At 39.5% G+C, this 23,369-nt stretch overlaps 2 protein-coding genes across 2 annotated transcripts in view; both read right to left on the reverse strand.

Moving 5' to 3' along the window:
* AKAIN1 (A-kinase anchor inhibitor 1) overlaps positions 1-14,586 on the reverse strand; it is a 34,879-nt gene extending 20,293 nt beyond the window's left edge. Inside the window, exon 1 of the mRNA XM_068671541.1 lies at positions 977-14,586. Coding sequence (XP_068527642.1) covers positions 977-992 — 16 coding nt within the window. The 5' untranslated portion in view covers positions 993-14,586. The remainder of the gene's footprint in view (positions 1-976) is intronic.
* Positions 14,587-14,719: 133 nt separating this feature from the next.
* ZBTB14 (zinc finger and BTB domain containing 14) lies at positions 14,720-20,273 on the reverse strand. The gene is made up of 3 exons (XM_068671540.1): positions 20,132-20,273; positions 18,590-18,673; positions 14,720-18,107 (listed from the first exon to the last, which is right to left on the reverse strand). Exons 2-3 carry the CDS (start codon positions 18,590-18,592, stop codon positions 16,764-16,766), a joined length of 1,347 nt encoding a protein of 448 aa, XP_068527641.1. The 5' UTR covers positions 18,593-18,673; positions 20,132-20,273; the 3' UTR covers positions 14,720-16,763.
* Positions 20,274-23,369: the final 3,096 nt, after the last annotated feature.

The raw sequence follows: 23,369 nt of genomic DNA on the forward strand, positions 1-23,369 counted from the left end.
ATATTAATCTCTTGAAAGGTTAGAGTTTCAGTTGTTGAGTTAGAAAAGTGAAACCCCAGGACTGCTCTTGTAATGAGGGTGTAAAGATTTTGAATTTTTATCCCTTCTCAGACTGAACATGGAATTCCAAAGACAAACAAAACTTCTGTAAGCTTTGCAAAACAAAGGTTTTAACAGTTCTTTGTTGTCAAGTTGCTGCCTTTACTTTACCTTTTCTATTGACCCATTATTTTTACTGACAGTTATATAATTTTAAAGAAGTCAATTACAAGTAATTTCACTACAGAAAATGTTATGCATGACTTTAATATCGTAGAGCTCCTGGGCCTTTCTGAACAACAAATTGCCCATTTCCAAGCAGAATGTACTAAGTCCAATGCAGCTTCTGTGCAGCTTCTCAATGGTCTACTATATCTATACTACACACCAGAGATCCTGCACCATTATAGAGTGAGGACTCAAATGAAATCCTGCTGAAGTAGGAACACAGTAAAAAACAAACAAACAAACAAACAAACAAACAAAAAAGCCTGAACAAACTTTCAGTTCTCTTGCATTCAAATACTTTGAGGAGAGGGTGGGGGGTGGGAGACCGGAATTTTGTAAAATAGCTCCATCAGCTTTGAAGCTTGTCTTATTCACAGCTGCCAGCGTGGGTGTTAGGTGGACCCACTGCTCAGGCACTGCGAGGCAACATTTCCCTTCCTGCCCTTTCCTTTGTGCAGTCTGGTGTGCACAGCACCGTGTGCACTTGCACAGGTAAAGCTCCTGTCCCTGACGGGAACCACAGGGGTGACCCTCACAACCTCTGTCTGCACAGCTGAGTGCTTCCCTTTGAGATTGCCTGCCTCTGCCCGGCAGCAGAGCTAGTTCACCTGCTGCCCCTTCCCCTGCACCCTCCAGGTAGTCTCTCCGGCACGGTCGGGGCCTTCCCACTGCTCTCCCCGGAATGGGCACGGGAAACGGCTGCCCTTACCTGGAGCAAACACCATGGTGCTGCCACCCCGCACCGTCAGCACCTCGGACGGCGGCCGCGCCGCTCAGCACCACGGACAGCGGCCGCGCCGTTTCAGCACCGCGGACAGCTCCCGGCCCCGCAAGGTTCAGCACCACGGACAGCTCCCGGCCCCGCACCGCTCAGCACCGCGGACAGCTCCCGGCCCCGCACGGCGGCGGAGGCGGCTGCGGGCCGCGGTCCCTCCCTCCACAATGCGGCGGGGCGGGGAGGGGGCCAGGGCGCCTCCGCCGCCCGCACGGACGGACACACGCACACACACACACACACGCACGGACGCACACTCAGAGCAACACCGCTGCCACAACTCGCTGCCCCGCAGCGACAGAAGCGGGGAGGGCAAGGAAGGTAATAGAGGTCTGCCCAGCAGGGAGACCGGCTAATTGCTCCTAATTACCTCTCGGCACCAGCCCCGCTGCCTGACATTTCGGGGCGCGCTGCTTTTGCCACAAGCTAGCAGCCTTGCTAATACGCTCCAGCGACGCTGGACTTTGTCACACCACTGTAGCTCTCAAAGACTTAAATGCTGAGGAATTTATACCCTGATTTCGCAGGCCTGATAACACAGCTGTAGTGACAGAAGCACTTCGAATTAAGAGGGAACAGTAATGTTCCAAAACATAAAACACGATTTATTATTTAATTTACTTATTAATTATTATTTAATTATTTAATAAACACAATTTATTAAGGTAAAAAAATAAATGAATGAATAAATGAACTAAGTAAACAATAGGGCAAAATGTGTGAAATGATAAAACTTTAAAAAAAAAAAAAAAAAAAAAGCACAACTTTTGTGTTTCACACTTAACTTGCTTTTATTTGTAAAACCAATGCTCAGGTTTCATGGGGTCCCAGAACTTCCACAACTGAAGCAGAAAGCACTGACAACAGTCAGATGGGACACAATTTACAGCAAATAACTGTTCTGTTTAACCCTACACCTGCAAAAGGTAGTTTGAAAAACATTGATTAACCAGTGCAGATTAGTGAAAAATAGATTAAAAACACATTTTTAGTTGAAAAATTGGCATGTAAATTTTTGCGATATGCAATGCATTTTCCAGACACGTGTTTATAATCTACAAATTTCTACAAACCTATTTCGTTATTTTCATAATCAAGCATTTTATACACACACAGCTTTCCATATAAATCTCAAATAATTTAGGTATCCAAATAAGTCCTTCTTCTTAAAATATAGATACAGAAAAGCCCTGAGTCGCTTAAATAATTCTGCCTTATATACTCCAGCAAGAACTCAAGAATGGCATCACTTGCAAAGTCAAACTAATCACATGGTGACAGTTTTATTTATTTATTTATTTATTTATGGAACACCGTATATGATCACGTCTGGATGAGAAGGCCTTCAAGACTTATCTTTACATACTATTTCTGGATATTCACAAGATATTCCCGCTATCAGCTTCAGCTTCTTTATTGCCATTTCTTCCTCTCTTCTGCCTTATATTTCAAAGATTTAATTTCACTTCTCTCAGACAGCAACTAACTCAAACATTATAACTCTGACTGTTTAGAAATATTGTTGTTTAAGAATTCTACCTGTAAATATCTTTTTTGCATCTATTGTTGGTTTGTATCTACCTAAAATCTGAGAAATAATAGCATACCTATGAACATGAACTTAGAATAATTTCTAGTACACGTAGCCCAAATACAGGAGGCAAATATCAGCTCTCTTATGAGAAAGATAAAAGGTATCCTATAATCTTTAGAAAACCAGGACTTTGAAAGACTGTAGGAAAATTCATACTGGTATTTTTTATGATGTATCTGTTACATGGCCTCTGTATACTTCATTCGTGTCTTCAGTGGAGGGTCAGCCTTCATAGAAAAAAATGTTAACCGCTTTTCTCAAAAAAACAAACAAACAAAAACACATCAAATCTATAATTTCTATTACACACATCCCCAAAGGAAATTAGGTGTATGTTTCTAAGAGAGTAAGCTTTGAAATGGTAGTGCAGTTTCCAAAAAGATATTAAAAACAGTAAGTTATGTTTCAGTGATCAAAAAGTTTGTAACCTACCTGTAAAATTCTATGAGGGTATTGTTGACTTTGTAATAGAACCTACAACATTTTGGTGAAAGAATAAAGATCATTAGCCATAATATTCTGCAAACATCTTACTTTAACGGATATCTGCATTTAATCTAATGAATTACTGAGAACAGGCATGCTTTATTTTAGAATCTTCAATTTTTCTTGCTCAATTTAAAAGCTAGCAGCAATTAATGTTTTCTGACTGAAGCAAAAACGCTATACTGGGCTTCTTTTTTCATTTAACAAACATGTTTTCAAATTCCAGATTTGGTCACAGGTTCATCAGCACAAAAATCACTGAAATATTTGTGCAGCATATAGTTCTGTTGTAAATTATCACCTCAGATGGAATACTGATGGAGGCAAAATTTTCCTCCAATTTATAAAATCTTCGAAGGGATAGCAGTAAGCAAAATGTGCAGCTAATACAACATAATAATGAAAACAAGTAGTGCACTAATAATTATGCTCATTCAACTTCAGATCAGTGGAAAACATCAGTTCAGCCCAGTAACTCAAAAAAGCCCATGAGAGTAAAGCACAGTGCTAAAAATGAGGTATATCATTGAAATACAATACATGACCTTGTTCTTTTAACGACTTTAGAAAACAGAAAATATGAAAACACAGAGAAAAACATCTGTATGTATTTTTACCATTAATTATATAGTCCCCCTTCCTTGTGTATCCTTTATCTTACTGGTTGAGTGAGGAACTAGTAGTCTCTGTATAACATCAGAAGACTTAAAAATTTTCAAGTATATGTCTTCAAATATTTTTAAAGAAGCTTCAACTTACTTAAAGTGTACTGTATTAAGAATGTTAACGTTTTAAAATCAATAGTTACAAAAATCAGTTGACTGATGTCACTTTAAAATTACCCACATATCTGATGTAAACCTATTATTCTAATGGGGCTGAACACAATTATGTTGGCACAGAGTCATCAGCTTAGTAAATATTTTTTAAGGATTTTTTTTTTACCTTAAGATGTTCAAAGTTTCAATATTTTGTTAACAAAAATGTACAGCTAACATTTTACAGGTAGGCATCTGAGTGTTTCTGGAAGAATCAGTTGGAAGTAATCACCTAAATATAAATGCAAACATTTTATAAGAAATTATTATAAAAATAAAGAGATAATCAGGAAGATTTCATATGTATGTATCAAATGCTAGTAAGTTTTATATTTTATAAAAAGCTGTCTCCCCAGCTTTGAGAACAAGCTAACCCTTAGCCACTTTATATTTCCTCTTACGCTTCAAAATTTATAATCAAACCTTGCTCTTTCAGAGGGAAGATTAATCTGATCAGTAAACCACCTGTACTACCTTGATGTCTTTTGCTAGACTGAGTAGTATCATAAATGTCTTCAAAAAAGTAGTTACAGACACTATCTTATGGTTAAACTTAAGAAAGATCTCTACAGGCCAAGGTGTAATACATTACAACTGAAACTGCAAGGAGGCTGTTCCGAGGAAATAATTATGAGTGAGTGTCAGCAAGAAGCATCTAAAATTACTTAGATGAATATTTGAAGTGTCAAATGACAATTTGTATAGAGGGGATCATAATATTCAGTGTCCTAGATTTAAATTAGAACAATTAATGCCTCTGTGATTAATATGCCTCTACCAAACAGATGCAGGGAATAAACAGAGTAGGGAAACGAGAAAAATCTAAACAGGTAGAAGTACCATTCTCCTGAAAAAGGGAATAAATTAAAAGCCAGTTACCTTTCCGTGAGTATTCCAGAAGAACAGCAATGCACAGACTTCCAGTGGCCAAAGACATGAGACCTTGAAAACCAGCAACAAGAACATGCAACATTTTCAGGAACAGGAGAAAATTAACACCATTAGTTTAAAGACAAATGTGGCCATTAGAGTTTCAATGCATTTGTCTATTCATTTTTCTTAATTAATTTGATAAAATACATATTAGTCTAGGCTCAAGATTTACAAACATGGATATGTTTTAGAGTCAAACAGCGGTATGGTTTAACCTTTTTTCTTTTTCTTCTTAATTTAAATATCACAGAAATGAGTCCATACTGGGACTTCTCACAACAAGTAAAGGATCCCAAAAGCCCCATATCCTTCCAGGGAATCTCTGTAGCTTCCCTAGATTCTCCATCTAGGAAATCTGTGATACACAGCTGCCATCACAACATCTGAATGCCTCACATTAGCAGGTGCTAATGATTTCATCTTCCAACAGTCACATCAGAAATATCTTTATGTTACAAACGGGAGAGAAAATTACAGAGAAGTTGAACACAAAACAAAAACCAAACAATAAGAAATAAAGACCTAGATAAATTTAGAAGGTCTAAATATGAGACTGAATGATTCATCTAAAGCATTACCACACATGCAACAGTGGAAAAATCAATGAAGCCAAAGTAAGCAGCTGCTCCCACCTGCCACACCTTTGTAGACAACCAGCCTCTCCACTGAGACAGATAAATGAATCACTGTCCAAAAAACAGAGCCTTTAGATCACAATGAAATTATGCTATACAGCAAGGAATTCAGTCCAGTCAAGTCCTAGGCTAATGGATCTAGCAGAGACACTGTGAAACACAGGAAAAGACTTTAAAGGATTTCACATAAAACTCATGATAGGAACAAGGCCATACCATTCTGCACCAAAGACTCATAGGATAGGTTGGGAGTATGCCATAGAAAAATTCTCATCCTCAAACCTTTTCTGTTCTACCAGTATAGCATGTCTATTAGAATAAGAATGAATACTTTTGCATTTATCCCTCTCTTTTGTATTAAGGGAGTTTAAGACTATGATCATACCACAGCTTATTGGTGTCTGTAACTTGCCTTAAGTCATAAAATCAGGCATATGCTCAAGTCTTTAAAGAACCTAAAAGAAGATATGCAAAGAAGCATTTATGACTCCTGGAAAAGAGCTAAAGTGATAAAAAGGCAGGTTTAAAATAAAAGAAAAAAATCCAAACTTGCTAGAATATAGTATTTCATTAAAGACTTTGATAAATTCAAGTATAATATTTTAGTAAATGCAAACATCCTGAATATTAAACAACAGGCTTAATTTATCACTCAGAGAACAAATACATTTAATATGTATATATAAAAATAACTATTTTAACGTGCTACTAAAGGGCTTAGATTGGTTGAGAAGGGGAAACTATTGAATTACTAAAGACCTGAAACATAACATACAAACATTAAATATATAACACTGTTTCCTAACTTGTACTGTAGAAACAGAAAGATGGGATTTTAGCCATCATGCATAGCTAAAAATTAAACTGTATAATTATTTGGCCTAATTGCTTAAATTACATTTGTAAACATCAAAAGAAATCTTTCTTTTGCAATACCTTATAATAACAGTAGAGTGTCAAAAGTCTAAAGTTAGCAGGATTCACACAGAAAAGACCATGCCCAATTAATTAAAAAACATCTATAGGAGGACATCACTGCTCTAGTAGAATTTATCACATCCATCAAATCTGGACTACCCTTGGACTGCATTTAATCAGTCCTTATGACGATGGGCAACTTACAGTCATACAACTAGATAAAAAAAAGTTAATGACTGGATTGGAAGATTAACCTTATGTTTCATATTGAAAATATTTACTAACTGTTAAAATTGGTAATTGTTAACTTTAATTATAACATTTCTGTTTTACCAGACATGTATTTACAATGGAAGCTATGACATTTTTAAATAAGAATTTCTGACTTGTTTGTTTCAATTTTTGCAGACTGAAAAACAAACTCCAGCATGAGTAAATGTACCTGTCATGCACTTCAAAAACTTTAGATTTTAATCATTTCCATGCATATAGGTCTAATACCTGTTAGTCCAATAAGTAAACTTAGTCATATTCAGACCTCTTATTAATCTGACATATAAAAGCAAGGGTATAGCTGATCCTACATATGAAGTAGATGAATCAAACTCTTTTCCGTTATTTGATTTAAGATTGGATTCCAGAACAAAGATTAATTCTAGAAACAAAGTTAGAATGTATTTGTTTCTTAAAAAATCAAGTCTCACTTTAACGGAAACATTTAATGAGGTCTTAATTGCTTTTCAGGGGTATAAGGTTTCATGTAAAGTACTAAAAAGTTTAAGACTGAAACCTCATACCACTGCTACAAAGTTTAAGTCTCAAAATCCTGGTTTAAACTCTATTTTATATTTTAAGAGCAAAAATATAGTAGATGTTATTGCTATAATCTTACTGGAAAACTTGAAAACTTTTCTGGATGAATAGGTAAAATATTACTGGGTAAAATAAAATCAATAACAGCTGTAATATAAAATAAGGTATCTTGTAAAAAAGAAAATATTTAAGTGCTGGCATTACAGATGGAAAAAAAAATACTTGTTAAAAGTAAAGCACAGAAAATTATCAGAAAATATCAGAGAACAGAATTCATTTCCAGGGAAGAACTTTTCACTGAAAGAAGGCAAATCTAGAACAAGAAAGCTTTCTGCAGCATTTGCTACGCAGCCTAAGAATTAAATTTTAAACTCCTTAACTCAAAATTGAGAACTAATTTTATATATAAACGTATCTACACTTTTTATAGTCAGGTCTTCAAATGGATCCATACTTACCTATACCTGGTAGAAAATAAAAATCACTCATTAAAAAATCTTCATATTTAGCAGAAAAGCCTAAACTAGAAAGACAGAAAAAAAGTTCTTAACAAGAAATCAGCTGATATCACCTGATAAAACACAGAATCCGTGTATCATTGTAGATTTGATTTATATTATTTGCAAAAGCTAGATACTGTTTGATAATTTTTACAAAGTAAGAGTGATCTAAAATAGACTTAGAGAATATTGTCTACTTCTAAAATCTGTAAACATAAATCAATGTTGCAAAAATATATTTTTTCATCCTCTTAGGCTTACAGTTGTATCCTTCAGTGAGTTAAATATGTATTGTCTTTTTAATTATTATTTTCTCTTTAATCTGAGTAATTTGCCAGAATTCAAGACTTTGTAGGATTACTAGGTGAGAGGCAAGAAGGACTTAGAGTAATCTAAATAGTAACAAAACAGAAAACAAAAAAGTACAAACCTCCAAAGTCTATCCCCTCCCCCCCCCCCCCCCCAAAAAAAAAAAAAAATCAGAAAACAAACAAAACAAAAGAAATGAAGCACATACGTTTCTCCCTTCAAAATCCCCCGAGTTTACCAGTAGTAGCTTTTGCACAGGAGTTATGTCTGATCCTTTCTGTTGTCTGGTTGCCTCTCACAAACACTTTGCTACAAATGCTGTATTTTAGCAGCTTGTGTTGAATGTTGTACCAAAATTGGATAAATCCTGCTCCATTCTGTCTTCTAACTAGCTATGTGCTCCTGCCACTTACCTTGAATCAAATCTAATGCATTGGTTCAACAAGGTAGGCCAGCTTAAATCTAACTCACTGAAGCACTGAATTGCTCTGTTACAGAAACTCACTCAATTGGCTTACCCTAAAGCCCCAAAAGCCATTAAACAGGGCAAACGAGGGAGGAAATGGGTGCAAAAGACATATTTGGAGAGGAAAGGAGAAAATGGGATTAACTCTCTTAGCAACAATTTGCAGTTTTACTATGTCAAATGAAACACAAAGGTGCTGTCTTAGGAGGCAGTCCCACCATGGCCAAAGTCTGTGCAATTTTGGGCTGCTTCTCCACTGACCCTAGCACTCAGGTAGTCATGTATGTGGTGTTGCACTGCAGGGGGCTAAAAAGCTTAAGAACAGCCTCAAAACAGCTATTAGTTTTCAGGTGCTTCACCTCTCTGCAGAGAAGTTCACTGAGATATTCCACAAGTGCTGCTGCAGACCCAACAGTAAACTGTGGCAACCATAACTCAGGTTGACTGAAATTAGCACGGATCTGAAACCTTGATCTTCTTTAATATTTTCCCTTATCCTGCAAACAAGGAAACATCTCATGATTTACCTCTGCCCTGGACATGAAGCCGATAGCTTCGTTCGTTACCTCTCTCTTTGTTATCACTTAAGACAAATAACTAGGCTTGAGTTAAAAAGAACACTAGGCCTGTTCCTATGCCTTAAGAACACTGAATATAGATTGCCTTTGGATTCAAGGGGAGAGTCAGTAGCTTGTTAAAAAAAAAAGACAGAGTATCCAGCATATTAACTAATAAGCACAATATTAGTTCCATGAAAGTTCTAGGCATAGTAAATTCTACCCAGAAGTACTGCGTAGCTTTGCTTGAAATTATGTCCTGAAAAGTGTTCAAAAGGAAAGAATTCAGCAAGAAAAAAGAATATAACTTAGGAATGGGAATTGTCTAGACAAGATAAGAGGGTGGCTATATAAGATAGAGTGAGCTGTCACTCATTTCACTACAGTTGAAATAAGGTCTTCCTCCTTCTTGTTTACCCTCATCCCTTTTCCCTTCTGAATACCTTCACCACTTATCATACACTGACACAGCAATTCACCAGACACCTCTAGGAGCTGGAAAGGAAGGGAGAAGGAACAAGACTCTCCCTTTCAACAGAATTAAGCTTTACCACACAAAGCCTGCTTTGCTATCCCTTTAGATGACTGTCTTCTCAAAAAACAAGGTTTATAATAGGAAAAAAGAAAAATAAAAATCAATGCTTAAGTTTTGAAACAAACATAGAGAAATATCCCATTGCAAACTATCTTTCCATGCAGCAGAAGCCACTTTCTATTCACTTTATCTCTTTGCAAAGTAAACAGATCAAAGTCTATCAGCGTCTGAGAGAAACATTCCTTAACGCCCTAGGCAGAACTCAAGAAAATTTTAATTATTTTGTAACAGGAAATGGGGGAATGATAACAGGCTTATGGATTCCCAAGTAAAAATGAATATATAAACAAACAAAAAAATGAAAACAAAAATGCACCAGGACAAAATGCTTAGATAAAGATGGTCGGTACCACTAGATACTTCTACTGTAACAGATCTCTATCAAAAAATTCTTCATGGCTTGCACACACAGGAAAAATAATCTGTACACAGATTCTAAATGTTGCAGTTAAGGTAATGAAAACAAAATGACAAAGTGTCATCTTAGGTGACTGACTTCTTAGGCAGGGGAAAACGCTCTTAAATACAATCAACTCTATTGTGTATACAGTAAATACAAATTTGAATTTAATTTATATTACAGCTGAATAAATGCAAGTTTGAGAACATTTTTTTCAAAGTATATACTTATTTTTACTCCAACTCTTCTCGCTAACTTTGTCTATGCAACCTTAAACACTACAGAAACACATTCACAAGCTTTGACTGTTTGCAAAATAGAAGCAACTAGTATCTTCATAAGACATACACACAGTCCTGAAAACTCTACTTTGTAAACTGCAATGATTCTGACAAGTACAAAATAGCAATAAATCTGCATATAATTGATAATTTCCCTTGAAGAGAAACTCCTGGCTGAAGTTTCACAGTATCTTGTATATTTCCATTTCCAATTTCTAGTGAAGGAAAAAAATGTTTGTTTGTTTGTTTGTTTTTGTCTGAGTACCTCCTCTTGCCTGAGCACACTGCAATGCCACTAAAAGGGTTTGTTCTTATAAGCACTGCCTGTGGTATCTGTGACCCTGAAAAAAAAAAAAATCTTTATTAGGGAAGAATGAAAAGCTAAGTATTTTTGTCTTTAAAAATATTCTAAAAATTGAGCTTCCCTGCAGCTAACTTGCTTGCACACGCAGATTACTCAAATGTATAAATAGTCTGTTGGGAGGAGGTAAGAAATCTACAAAAGTAAGCAGTGTGCTTTTTTTTCTTTTTTTTTTTTCTTTTTTTTTTTTCTTTTTTTTTCCTGTTGTTAAACAGAATGATTTTGCATAAGAAAATACATTTTTTTTTCCTAAAATGGAAGAATTTAAATTATAATTCTTCATAATTCTTATAATTTTATGATTCCATGAAGACCATCTATATTCAAGGCACTTTCCATTAATTTCTTTTACTTCTAGATTTAAAGCTGTATTTTAATGTAAATGTATGCATAGCATGTAATGTGGTTACTATCATATATACATTTATACAGAATGGCTCAACATTACGAAAAAGAAAATACATTTGGAATTTTTCAGTAAGAATTTCAACTTCTTGTTATTGTCACTCACAGTCTTGTATTCTTTCAAGTGCTACAGACTTTTAAATTATAGATATGTATCTTAGATACATATACATCATATGTAAATACATATATAGATATGTAGGTTATCCTAGAAGGAATCTGGTATACAAGTACACAGCATTTGTGCTGTTGGCCAAGCCTTTCAATATCCATAAACAAAAAAGGTTAGGCTTGGAAAAACTTTGTTCAATCTACATGTTTTTCAAATTTACCTATATAAAATTAGATACTTAGCTAGAGATTATTGGAGATCAGAAATACTTCAGAAGTCTATTTCTATCTTAAAGAGCTCTCAACACGACAGCGCTCTTTTGTTCATATTGAAATTGTTGAAATCCATAAACTTTCAGCATTTTATAAATATCTAAAGGAGTAGGGCCTGCAAATAAGAAAATATAAAAGGACAGTGGAAAGAAATATTAAAAAACAACAACAACAACATATCAATATTATATAAATCACCATTTTTAGCTATTCTATTATTTCAGATTCCTTTTATTACATTTAAGAATCATTCCTGAGAAGAGATGTCTCGACTCTCATGACACATATTTAACAAAATTTATTCATGGAAGTCCTCCGTCTGTTCTAAAATGAATGCTATTATAATTGTTTTAGATCTATATAAAGACAAATGACAGACCAACTGCTGTAATGGAATTTTTAATGATACTTTTCTGGCTAACCGGGCATGCTACTGTGAACTGTGGACGAACTGAACAAGATGAAAATTCTCTAAAACTGTCTTTACATTCTAGGTAGAATTACACTATTCTGTACTGCTTTGTAAATGCTTTAAGAAAAATCGTATGAGGCTAGTGGTAGATGTACTTTATTTCAGCTATACACTGCTTCTGTATGACAGAGGGGTGTCTGAATTGATAAAAGACTTGAGAAAAGATAATCTGTCTCTAAAAATACATTCTAAACTTAGATATTATCTGACTTTTTATTCTATATCTCACCCAACTCTATTAATTTAAATAACCTTACTCACTGGAATTATGAAGGTAGCCCTAAAACTACATCTAAATTAAAAAACTGGGACCAGATCTCCAAAACAACCTGCAGATTGAGTAGCTAAATAGCAAAATTTTGAGGAGTATTTAGCATTTTTCAACTTACATGAACATATAGAAGCTGAACTCTTCAAAATTTTGCTACTCAAGTCAGCATGAGGCATTTTCTTTCACGTGACGACCTCTAAATCTCTCGTCTCTCACCCAAAGCTGTTTTTCAAAGAATAAATCAGAAAATGAAAACACAATTACTAAACTGTGAAGTGCTTCATTTTCTAACGTTTGTTAAAATACTGGTAAGGAGGGTGTGTAAAAGAGGGGTTAGGGAGTGGAGAAGGGCTGGAAGATATTCTTTCATATGGTCTCTGTTCCTTTTTATATTTAGAAAACACCTGTTTTTAAGAGCACAGTTAAAAATCACAGAATAGTAAAGTTCATATTTGAAGTATTCCTTTTCACTGTACATTATTTAGTCTTTTAAATCACAAAGAATCTTAATTAAACTGTTATACTTCCTTAGCGTTTGGATCTTTTTGCAATTCAGGAGACTTCGGGTTAGCATCTCAACTGGTGTCAATCACACAGACCCATTCGAGTCACCAGAAATCAACTGACATGTTGTTGCATTATACATATATGTATATATACATAAAAGCCTTGAACGTGCAAATGGGTATTTATATACTTAAAACATGGAGAGTTCCCTTGAAGCTACTTGGCCATGTCACCATAACATGGATAGACTTTCAGCATAAGCCAGAATTTTTGCTATCCTCTATATATGAAAGACATTACTGACTTGGGTTTTGAAGCAGTAGATGGAGAAGTGTATACTTAGAACTAATTCAATGCATGCTGGTTTTGCTACTTAATTTATATATATATCTAATATTTAATGCAATTGTGGCCACCGATGTTTCTATAGCATTCTGTCATTCTTGCACGCACTCTAGTTAGCTAATCTGTCCCTGTGTCTGCAAACCTTGTTAGGAATATTAGGCTAGTCTGGTCCCAGTAAGTCAAAAAATTCCTATTAACTGGACAGGATCTCATCTACTTTCCTGTAAGTTCTGAAAGAAATCATCATCCTTGTAAAAGCAGAAGTAAAACTTTGCCCACTCAATCAGTCCAGCTCATAGCTATTTATCATGCTGGCAAATATTCTGTGGCTTGGAGCTGATATACATCTGTTCCTGTACACAGCGTCTTTTGGTTCAGACAGAAGCTGGGAGCAGTACTGCAGTTACTGCTGCCACTGTATTTATGCACATGCAGTTGTATTTACCTGAACTTCACGCTCAGATCTCCATAGTACATAAGCTACAATCCCTTCAGAAGGTATACACATAACAGGAGTAATTTAAAATACATTGCCAATAGCATAGAGCTGAGGTTACTTCCTAAGACCTCTTCCGGAACTTTAAGCTGAAATTATTTTTTTAATTATTGAATTATTGTTCAAAAAAAAAAAAAAAAAAAAAAAACAAAGAGAAGGAGGAAGGAAGGGAGGGGAAGGGAGATTTTAGCATTCATGAACAATATTGTTGTTGTTGGTCTCTGGAAAATACCGTGGTATTCTGACTCCTTTGCAGGTAAAAACTAGTAAGAGGCTTACACTCCTTTTGAAACCTATGACATGGGAGTAACTCCATTGTCTTTACTTAATTTGTTCCGATGGCAGAGTGTTAAGGCCAAGTCCCATGTGAAGTGTTTATGCCATGCCCAAGGCACATGTGACAACATTTGTTCCTGCCTCAGAATACTACTGTATAAGAGTATATAAAATATCAATGTCTCAATTTTAAAATGCTACAAGCATCTTACAACCCTTAGACCTTACATAAGTCTTACAGGTGTAAGCTTCAAGGATAGCAAAACCTACTCTGATGTAAAGTCTAGTGTTATTACACTTCTGATTGTCTTTCCATGCATTCCTGCTTTCTCCTAAGTTTCAAATTCACGACCTGATTGCTTGTGCACGTCAGACAGAGGGCGATGTTTTCTTCTGTAAGCCTTGAGCTCTCTTACCATTCAAGTGTTCATTTATTAGTTCCCTAGGATTCCAAAAAAAACAAACCACCAAAGTTAAAGAGGCTCTTCAGAGGTTGTTTAGCTTACCCTGCAGCTTCAAGGCAGAATTAACTATATTTAAACCATTCCTAAGATGTTTGTCTAATCCGTTCTTGAACACCACCGGTACCAGAGATTGGAGCACCTCCCCAGGCATTCTGTTCTAATAATTCATTATTCTATCCCTTAGAAATATTTTGTAATGTCTAATGTAAATGCATTTTAAGCTCATTACCTCTTGCACTCTTTGTAACAGACCTAGAGATTTTTTTTTCCGCCTTGTATGCTTCTGACGTCTTTTCACAGCAGATTTGTTTTATGCACACTTAACCACCCCAATTTTATCATCTAAGAAAAAGAAATGAACAAAAGATAAGAAAACATAGCAAGACTACTATTCTTAGAAAGAAAAAAGTAGATCCCATTCTGGACCTACTATCTTTATCTGTGATCATATACAATAAAACATTTTAACAATGGTCATTTATCATGTTCCTCAAGAGAACCAATAAAATGCAATGAATACACATCCTCTGATGTTGCACAGATACAAAATGTATAGTTTGTTTACAAACTAATATTACTGAATGTAAAATGAAGCAACATTTTAAAAAAATATATTGGTAAAAGTCCAAAGTTTACATTTTCTAAAATATTAAATTCGTGTTTTATTTACAGACCAGCTTTCAAATGATTATTGGCATTTTAAGATAATTGCTTAACCTGATGGGTACATGTATAAAATGAAACTGTAAAACAAACAAACAAACGAAAACAATAAGCAAAGTTTCATATAACAGTTCCAAAAACGCTATTTTCCATTTCTATTTAGAAATGCAAGATGTGATTTGCCACGCAGTAACTTACCAGAACCTGGTCTAACACTTCAATATGATATAGGTTTTGCAAACGACCAATGTTATCCAACCACGTGCCCAAGAGTGCATTTTTTGCCCATTCCAACTTCAAATGAAGCGTTGACAACAGTTGTAATATTTACAAATTTAAAATAAAGGCTCAAAATCCCTTTGGATCACATTATCACTGTTATTGTGTCTTCTCCTGTTGAGTACACATAGCAGACTGCAATCCAAAGACTACGTATTTTGCTGACTCTGTGAGTTAACAGTTAAATTAGCAGCATCTACCTCAGCTTGTCTGGAAAAAAATAAAAAACAAAACAAAACAGGCAACTCTAAGTAACAGACTAATAGTGAACACTGATTCTGAACCAGTTATGACTGAAATCACCCACTGAGGTCTCCCTCTCGCTGAGAGGTGGCATGCCAGAGGGTGGAAGCTTTGAACCTTAACAGGACCTATTAGCTGGTGTGACAAGTCAAGATATAAAAACCCACAGTCTGAACACTGCTGGCGGGTATGTGATAGCCCATGGCTGTGCTCTGAAACTCTGGAGGTCTGGCAGTGAATTCCAGTCACTCACCAATGCAGCTAATTCTCCTGTGCTGCCAGAAACACTCCTTCGCCTTAACTGTGCTAGGTTAGGTGAAGTGAAAGCTGCATAATAATAACTACAGCCTCAGGCTGTATTAGCTTTAACTCATTTCTACGGGCCTGAGTAAGGAAAGAATCTCCTTCTCCACGATGCATCTTTTTTTCCTTTGTGGCTCCATCCCATCTCCTGGGGCCTGCATAAGATTTCTAAAATGAACATAGAAACAATTGAGTCAGACTCTTTTTTCCCCAGAGAAGGGACTAGTGAGTGCAATGACCCTTCTTCTTTGCCAGCCTGGACCATTGTGAATAATGCCATTTTTTCAGGAAAGCAAGTACTTACTAGTCCATAAAACTTGCCACCTCAATTAACATGAGAGGATATTTGAGGGAGTGGAATAAGAAGCAATTTTGATTTGATCGCCGCCCTCCAGTACAGTCTATGGTACCAACCTCTAGCACCTACCTTGGGTGAAAAAAGGAGGAATTACAGAACCTAGGGAATTAACGGTTGTTTCTCCAAAACTGTAGGTATAGCACCTTCAAAACTATGAAAAACAAGTACTTCCTTCCCATGTTTGGTATGTTCTGAGATCTCAGCATTTTAAAATATAACTCACTCGTTTTGATGTCTATACCATACGTAGTATCCCATACTGGATGAAGCAAAACATCAGCCAGTGACGATCCCTGTTTTATAGAGAACTTGATCATACTCTTAAATTAAATCAGGTATTAGTGCATTGTACTGCTAATGTCAACAAAACTATTTTATATTCTAAGAATACCCATCTCTGAAATATTTTAAAATACCTAACCAAGCAATGCTTTGTGTTCCTATGTAGCATTCAAATCTTCTAAAAATAGTTGCTTTTTTTTCTTTTTGGAAAAGATAATTATCAGTCTAAATGTATACCAACAATAGATTTTGTTCAATTTTTATATTATTTCTGATAAATTTTCTGTGTTTTTTTTTTTTTTTTTTTTTAACTACAGGCTATAGTTTCTAATTGCTGCTCTGCTTCAGCAGCCATAGCTGCTGCCTGTAATTGTTCTGTTTCACTCTGGATGGAATTGGCTGTAGTAACTTGTTTTCTTTCACTGTGCATATTGTTCTCATGCCTTTTTAGATCAGATGCTTTAGCAAACGCTTTAGTGCAGGAACTGCAGACAAAAGGTTTCTCTCCTCGGTGTCTTCTTTCATGGTCTTTGAGGTGGGACTTGTGCTTGAAAGCTTTATCACACATATGGCATGCAAATGGCCTCTCATTACTGTGAACTCTTTCATGCTTTTTTAGATCTGGTGCCCGAATAAAAGACTTTCCACATACCTCGCAACTGTAAGGCTTGTAACCTGTGTGTATTTTCAGATGCTCTTTCAAATGAGCTTGTGTGGTAAAGCCCTTTGTACACATTTCACAAACAAATGGTCTATCAGCAGTGTGTAGCTTTTCATGTTTTCTCAGTCGTGCTTCATCAGAAAAGGTCTTACCACAAGCCTGACATACTATGTGTTCCCTGTGACCATAAAGCAAATATTCAAATTTCATATCCCCGGCTGCTGTCGTCCAGCCTGGTGTCTGTTCATCTTTCACCTCACTTATGCCATCATTAAATGTCAAAGCCTGAGGGGTTTGGGATCCTAAGTCTTTTGATTCGGTTGTTTCCATGGGCTCTACCTCTTGGCCATAGCAGTTTACTTTTCGAACCTCTTCACTTCCCAGCTCTTTCAGAATCGCCTCCTGAACTCTCAGGGTAGTGGTAGGTGATTTTCCATCTTCCTGACTGGGGGGAGTTCCTTCCACTGTCACATCAGATGGACTGTCATCGTGATCTCCAATTTCTTCCACCTCATCGTCTTGGGTATCATTAGGTTCCCCAATAGGACGGTTTATTTTTAGACAGTACTTGTTCTTGGACTGGGTGTTTTCTTCGGGACTAGACACATCACGTTTTTGCGTGCAGAGTTTATCTAGAAAGCGGATACCAAGAATCTGGCCCGAAGACATCATCAAATTTACATCCTCTTTCTTAACAGAAATCTTTGCAGTATACATGTAATTGAGAACCTCCTCAAAAATATCAGAACGAAGAAAATCTATTTCTATTACTGATGAACTATCGACTTCTAGTTTTTTGAAAAGCTTTTTGAAGTAGGTACTGCAGGCAGCAAGCACACACCTATGTGCTCTGAACTTAACATCTTCAACCACGATAGCTATGTCACAAAATTCTCCTTCCAATCGTTGTTCGTTTAATGTTTTCAGGAACACAGTTTTGTGATCATCGTCATTGTACTTAATGGTTTCAGACATACTGATGAAAAACTCCTGTAAAATAACAAGGAAAAGCTTTGTAACAAAGTAGTCTAAACCATAAAATCCCAACAGCTGATGCCATTTACACTCCAAAAGAATTGCCAGGTAAATTTTTTAGTTTAACAGGACCAGGAAAAGCCTTTCAGAGTATAAAAACATTACTCTTAAACCTCTTTTAAGTTTTTGAATATATAAAAAATATTGTAAATACATATAAATAACTGCAAATATAAAAATCTCTCCCCAGATTACACACTTTGTAGGACACATAGATACTTGTAGAGGATATTTTTTGCATTAGATATTAATTATTCAAATACTGATTCAGTCATCCACAACGGGAAACTTTCCCTGTGAAGTTGCAATTCCTTGAAAACGTGTGATCCAACTGCAGCAGAAGTCATTCACTAAATCTTCATTCTGAAAATTGAGGAAAAACTCCAAATGTGTCAGCATATCCAACTAAAACGTGAAACACCAAATATAAGCCTTACCATGAACAATGCAGGAAATTTTCTGAATAAATGGTTATTAAGTATTTGACAGATGATTAACCCTTACAATGGGCCACCTTCAGCCTGAAAGACAGAAAGACAGTAGCATTTTAAGAAATGATAAAATATATTACACAAGTTATTTTAAATTAGCGTGTTAAAGCACAGCATTTGCCATTATTTACAATGATTCTGTAAATACTATTAAAATGCCCTATCCTACCAATGACTCCGTAAATTAATTTGATAGCACTGTTGTCCAAAAACCACACATTTGCTTTCATCTGGCTTCAGCACTTCCCTGACTCTGCTTTCTTGTTACTTTTTCTTGTTACTTACTTACTTTGGACTAGTGCTGAAAGACAGAAAAACTTCTACAGGAATCAACACAGCTAACCTATTAAGCCATCAAAAAGACTGAATTCTGCTGAATTAGTGAGCAGACCAAGACCAGTGGAGAGAGTGGTAAGCAGGCAGCAGCTGGAAGGACAGCACGTTGGGCTGCAGACGGATGCACTGAGAGACCAAGAGGTGGATGCAGCGAGACCAAGGGCACCAGATCTCCAAAGAAACGATGGAGATACTTGAATGGCAGAGGGATGGTGAAAGATACAGAGTTTGTGTTACTCAATCCCCATTTCCCAGAGGCAGACACTTGTGGCAGAGACGGGAAACGCACTGGAGAGAGGAGGGCAACCCAACAGCTGGTTCCAACACCTCCCTCCATCACCTCACGTGCACGATGCTCCGCTCCTGAACTCCTACTTATCCTTATTGGTTTTTTTTTGACTGTACGTGAAAGGGAAGCAGCTGACAGGCGGGCAGCTGCCGCTGTGCATGGAAGCAGCCAGCACGCTGCAAGTGTGTAGCAGCAGGTGGGCTTAAGTAATAATAAAAAAAAAAAAGGAAAAAGAATAAAAAAAGGAGGAAAACCGACATTATGGAAAACCGACATTATTTTCGTTGTCGTATATACCCAGATGTTGTTATTGCTGAAAAGGAAGCGTATTTTTTTTTCTTTTTTTTTGTTTTTTTGTATTTGATATTTGATCTTTGAAGCACACAAACCACGAAGCTCTGTGTGTGTGTGTGTGTGTGTGTGTGTTCAGGGCAGCGATCTCGCCCCTCCTTTGTCCCAGGCCAGCCGCGCACCACAGCGGGCGGAGCGCGGGAGCGGCGCCGCGCACCCGCCGCCGCCGAGGACGCGGCGCGGGCGGGCGGGCGGGCTCCCGCCGGGGCCCGTCCCTCGCTCAGCAACCCGCGGCAGGAAGGCGCCGCCCGCGCTCCCGGCCTCTCCCCCCACCCCCCTGCACACACGGCGCCGCCTCACGGGGCTGCGCAGCGCCCCCCTCCCTCCCTTCCCGCCTCCGCCGCCAGGCCGCGCGCCCCTTTGTTGCAGCGCCGCCCGCGCGCACCCGGCGGCGGCAGCAGCAGCGGCGGCGGCGCCCGCGTCCCCCGCGCGGCGCTGCCGTTGGGAGAGGAGGGAAAGGAGAAGGAGGAGGAGGAGGGGAGGGGGGGGGGGGGGGGAGGGCTCGCGCTTACCTGCCGCCCGCCCGCGCGCGCGCACGGAGCCCGCCGCCGCCGCTCGCTGCCGCCGCCGGGGGACGGGGAGCGGGGATGGGGGGAGCGGGGATAAAGGGAGGGGGACGGGGAGGGGAGGGGGGGGGGGAGATTTGGGGAAGGGGGGACCGGGGGGGCCGGGAGGGGAGGGGGGGGGGGGTCTGCGCGCGCGTCTGTGCGGCCGCCACCGCCGCCCTCCTGCACGAGCACTCAGTGCGCGCGCGCGCGCCGGGGGCGGCGGGAGGTGGTGGTGGTTGGTGGGGGGGGGGGGGGGGGGGCAGAACGTGCATGCGCGGTGCGAGCAGGGCGCGCCTCAGCCGGGGAGCGTGGAGAGGAGCACAGAGAGAGAGAGAGAGAGTGGGGGGGGGCGCGCGCCACAACGGGCGCCGGGCACCCGCCCGCGTGTGCGAGCCCGGCCCCCCCCCTCCCTCCCTCCCTCCCCTTTCCCTCCTCCCCGAGCGAGGCACGGGCACGAAGGCGGCGCGCGGGGGCGGGGCCGGGGCCGCTCGCGCCCGGCGGTGGCAGCGGGAGCGGCAGCGGGAGCGGGAGCGGGAGCGTGAGGCGGGGCCGCGGCTCCTCGCGGCCCTGTGGGCGGGAGCGCTGAGGGGAGCGTGCCCCGGCCGGCCGCGCGCCGCGCGCTCCTGGCGGCGCCTCAGCGCTCCTAACGGCCCCGCGCGGCGCTGAGGCAGCGCTGAGGCAGCCGGGGAGAGGAGAGCTGCGGCCGCGCCTGTCACCGCCCGCCTCCCTCACATTTTGCTTTATTTTATTTAATAAATAAAATGGATAAATAAAGCTTTAAAAGTTGCAACTCTTCCTGAGTCATCTCTCGTAATGTGCCTATATCAGACAAATACGTTTAGCGAATTGCTCGCCAAGCTGCATCACGTATATTTTTAAAATTATTCGTTATAAGACGTATATTATCTACCCGGTTTTAGATACTATGAAAGCAAATTTGTATTTTGGCTGTGCAGCCGGGACTGCCAGGCCTGTTTTTGCCCCCTGCCCCAGCAGGGCCACCCAGAGCAGGGTGCCCAGCACCACGGCCAGGCGGCTTCTGAAGGTCTCCATGAGGAGACCCCACGGCCTCTCTGGGCAGCCTGTGCCAGTGCTCGGCCACCCACGCATTCAGACAAAACCACCTGTGTGTTGGGCTCCTGCTTGTGCCCGCTGCTTCTTGTCCTGTCACTGGATGCCACTGAAAAGAGCCTGGTTCCTTCTTTGTGCCTTCCCTTCAGATGTTTATACATATTGCTGAAAGCCCCTCTAAGCACCCTCTTCTCTATGCTAAATAGTCCCATCTCCCCTAGCCTTTCTTCATAGGACAGAGCTCTGCTTCCACAGTCATCTTAGTGGCCCGTGGCTGGACTCTTGTGGTAGCTCCACGTGTCTCTTCCACTGGGGAGCCCAGAACTGGGCACAGAAATCCAGGTTTGGTCTCACCAGCCCTGAGTAGAGGGGGTAGGGTCACCTCCCTGCTGGTGACACACCTAATGCGGCCCAGGATACCACTAGCCTTAATTTACTGCAAGGGCACATAGCTGGCTCATGGCCAACACCGTGTCCACCAGGACCCTTGTGTTGACCAGCAAATCGTGCCTCTTATGCTCTGTGTTTCTGCTACACCTGCACAGTGCCCAGCACAAAGTGAATGTGCTCAATATCCAGGGGCAGGTTCCACTGTAGTGCACATGGTCCTAATTAAACCGCTAGTGGAAGACAGCACGGTTACCACAGTGAAAGTACAGCCCTTGGTTTCCTCTTTCTGCTTTCTTTGTAATCTACTTTTGAATGAGTGCTACATGTTTCAAGTTGTATCAGGAGCAACTCTCACTGAGAGGCTAAAACACAGCAAGCCTGTGTGTATCCAGATTACATCTCCACAACTATGACCTGTTGAAAAATGAAACATTGCTACTGCCAAACTGTGTCATCTTTTTCATCACTTGTACCATCCCAGGAGTTTGCCAAGTGGTCTGAAGCCAGCAGTGCTCTCTGGTGAGCTTCCAAGCTGAGCTAAAACCTTCCTCCTTTCTACCTGGAGGTGCAGGAACACTGCCTGACTGTAATTGCTATAGATAATATTATAAAGCACGTACAGGGAGCAGTAGGCCTAAAGGTTATTAAGATTTGGCAGTACCGGGCAATAACAGTAAAATTGCAGATTATTTAAACTACTGCATGTGAGACAATTACCCATTTCCCTGTGGTGATTTTTGCTGAGTGATTGAAGCAGACAAGAGATAGAAACCAGTGTCACATGAAAAAAAAAGTCATGTCACAAGCTTCTGGTGAAACCTGCTTGTCTGAAACGCAGCTACAAGCATGCACCCTCTATGTCTCTTGAAGGCCCTACACTGAATGGTAGCAGAGGCCTAGCAGTCATCTCAAGTGGGGTTTGTGGAAACTGCAAGTAAAACGGCTGCACATATGGAACTGAAGCGGGTCTGGATGTGGGCAGGTTGCTCTGGGCTTCAGGAATAAAAGAAAAAAGGTAGAGGTCACAGAAATTTCTAATGCAAAGACCTGGGATCAAAAGTACGCATTACTGACGGTAGAACATAAAAATAGGAAAACATCTCCTCTAGCATGTCTGTGGGCTAATATATATCATGTCAGTTTGCCAAAAGTAAGTGTTTCCTCAGTCTAGTGGAAAATACTCTTCTGCAGAAGAAGTGTAACCAGGAGGAAAAAAATGCCCTGATCCTATATATTTGAGTGCAACACTCTTCCTGTGAAATTACCCGGCACCCAGCTAGCCCAGATTAACATTCAGGCTTTGAAGCAGATTTGCTGTTTTGCTATCTGATGCACCAGACTGTGGATACTGTGGAACTGTTGAACTAACAGGCTGTTTCCAGACTATTTTCACCGTAGGGATATACATGTAGGGAGAACGAGACCTTTGTAGGATGGGCTTGTTGGTTTTGCAAATTGTGTTAACAGGAGTGCAGCGTGACAAGTGCCACTTTCTGCAATCATACATGTATGTGAATGAGGCATCAGAGATGCAGGCAGGAAATGCTGAAGGTTTGCTTCTAAAATGTTGAAAGTGGTGATGAGCTTTAATATATACATGTATATTGTGTCAGTGCGTTCTTGTGTGTTTGTGGTGTTAATGTCAATGGTGTTAAATCTTAATGGTGTTAAAGGTGTAAAATCTTAATATCATGGCCTGTTGCCATGTATTCTGATTGTATCTTGCTCTTGCAGAAAGAGG

Source organism: Anas acuta, chromosome 2 (genome assembly GCF_963932015.1).
Source record: "Anas acuta chromosome 2, bAnaAcu1.1, whole genome shotgun sequence".
NCBI lineage: Eukaryota > Metazoa > Chordata > Aves > Anseriformes > Anatidae > Anas > Anas acuta.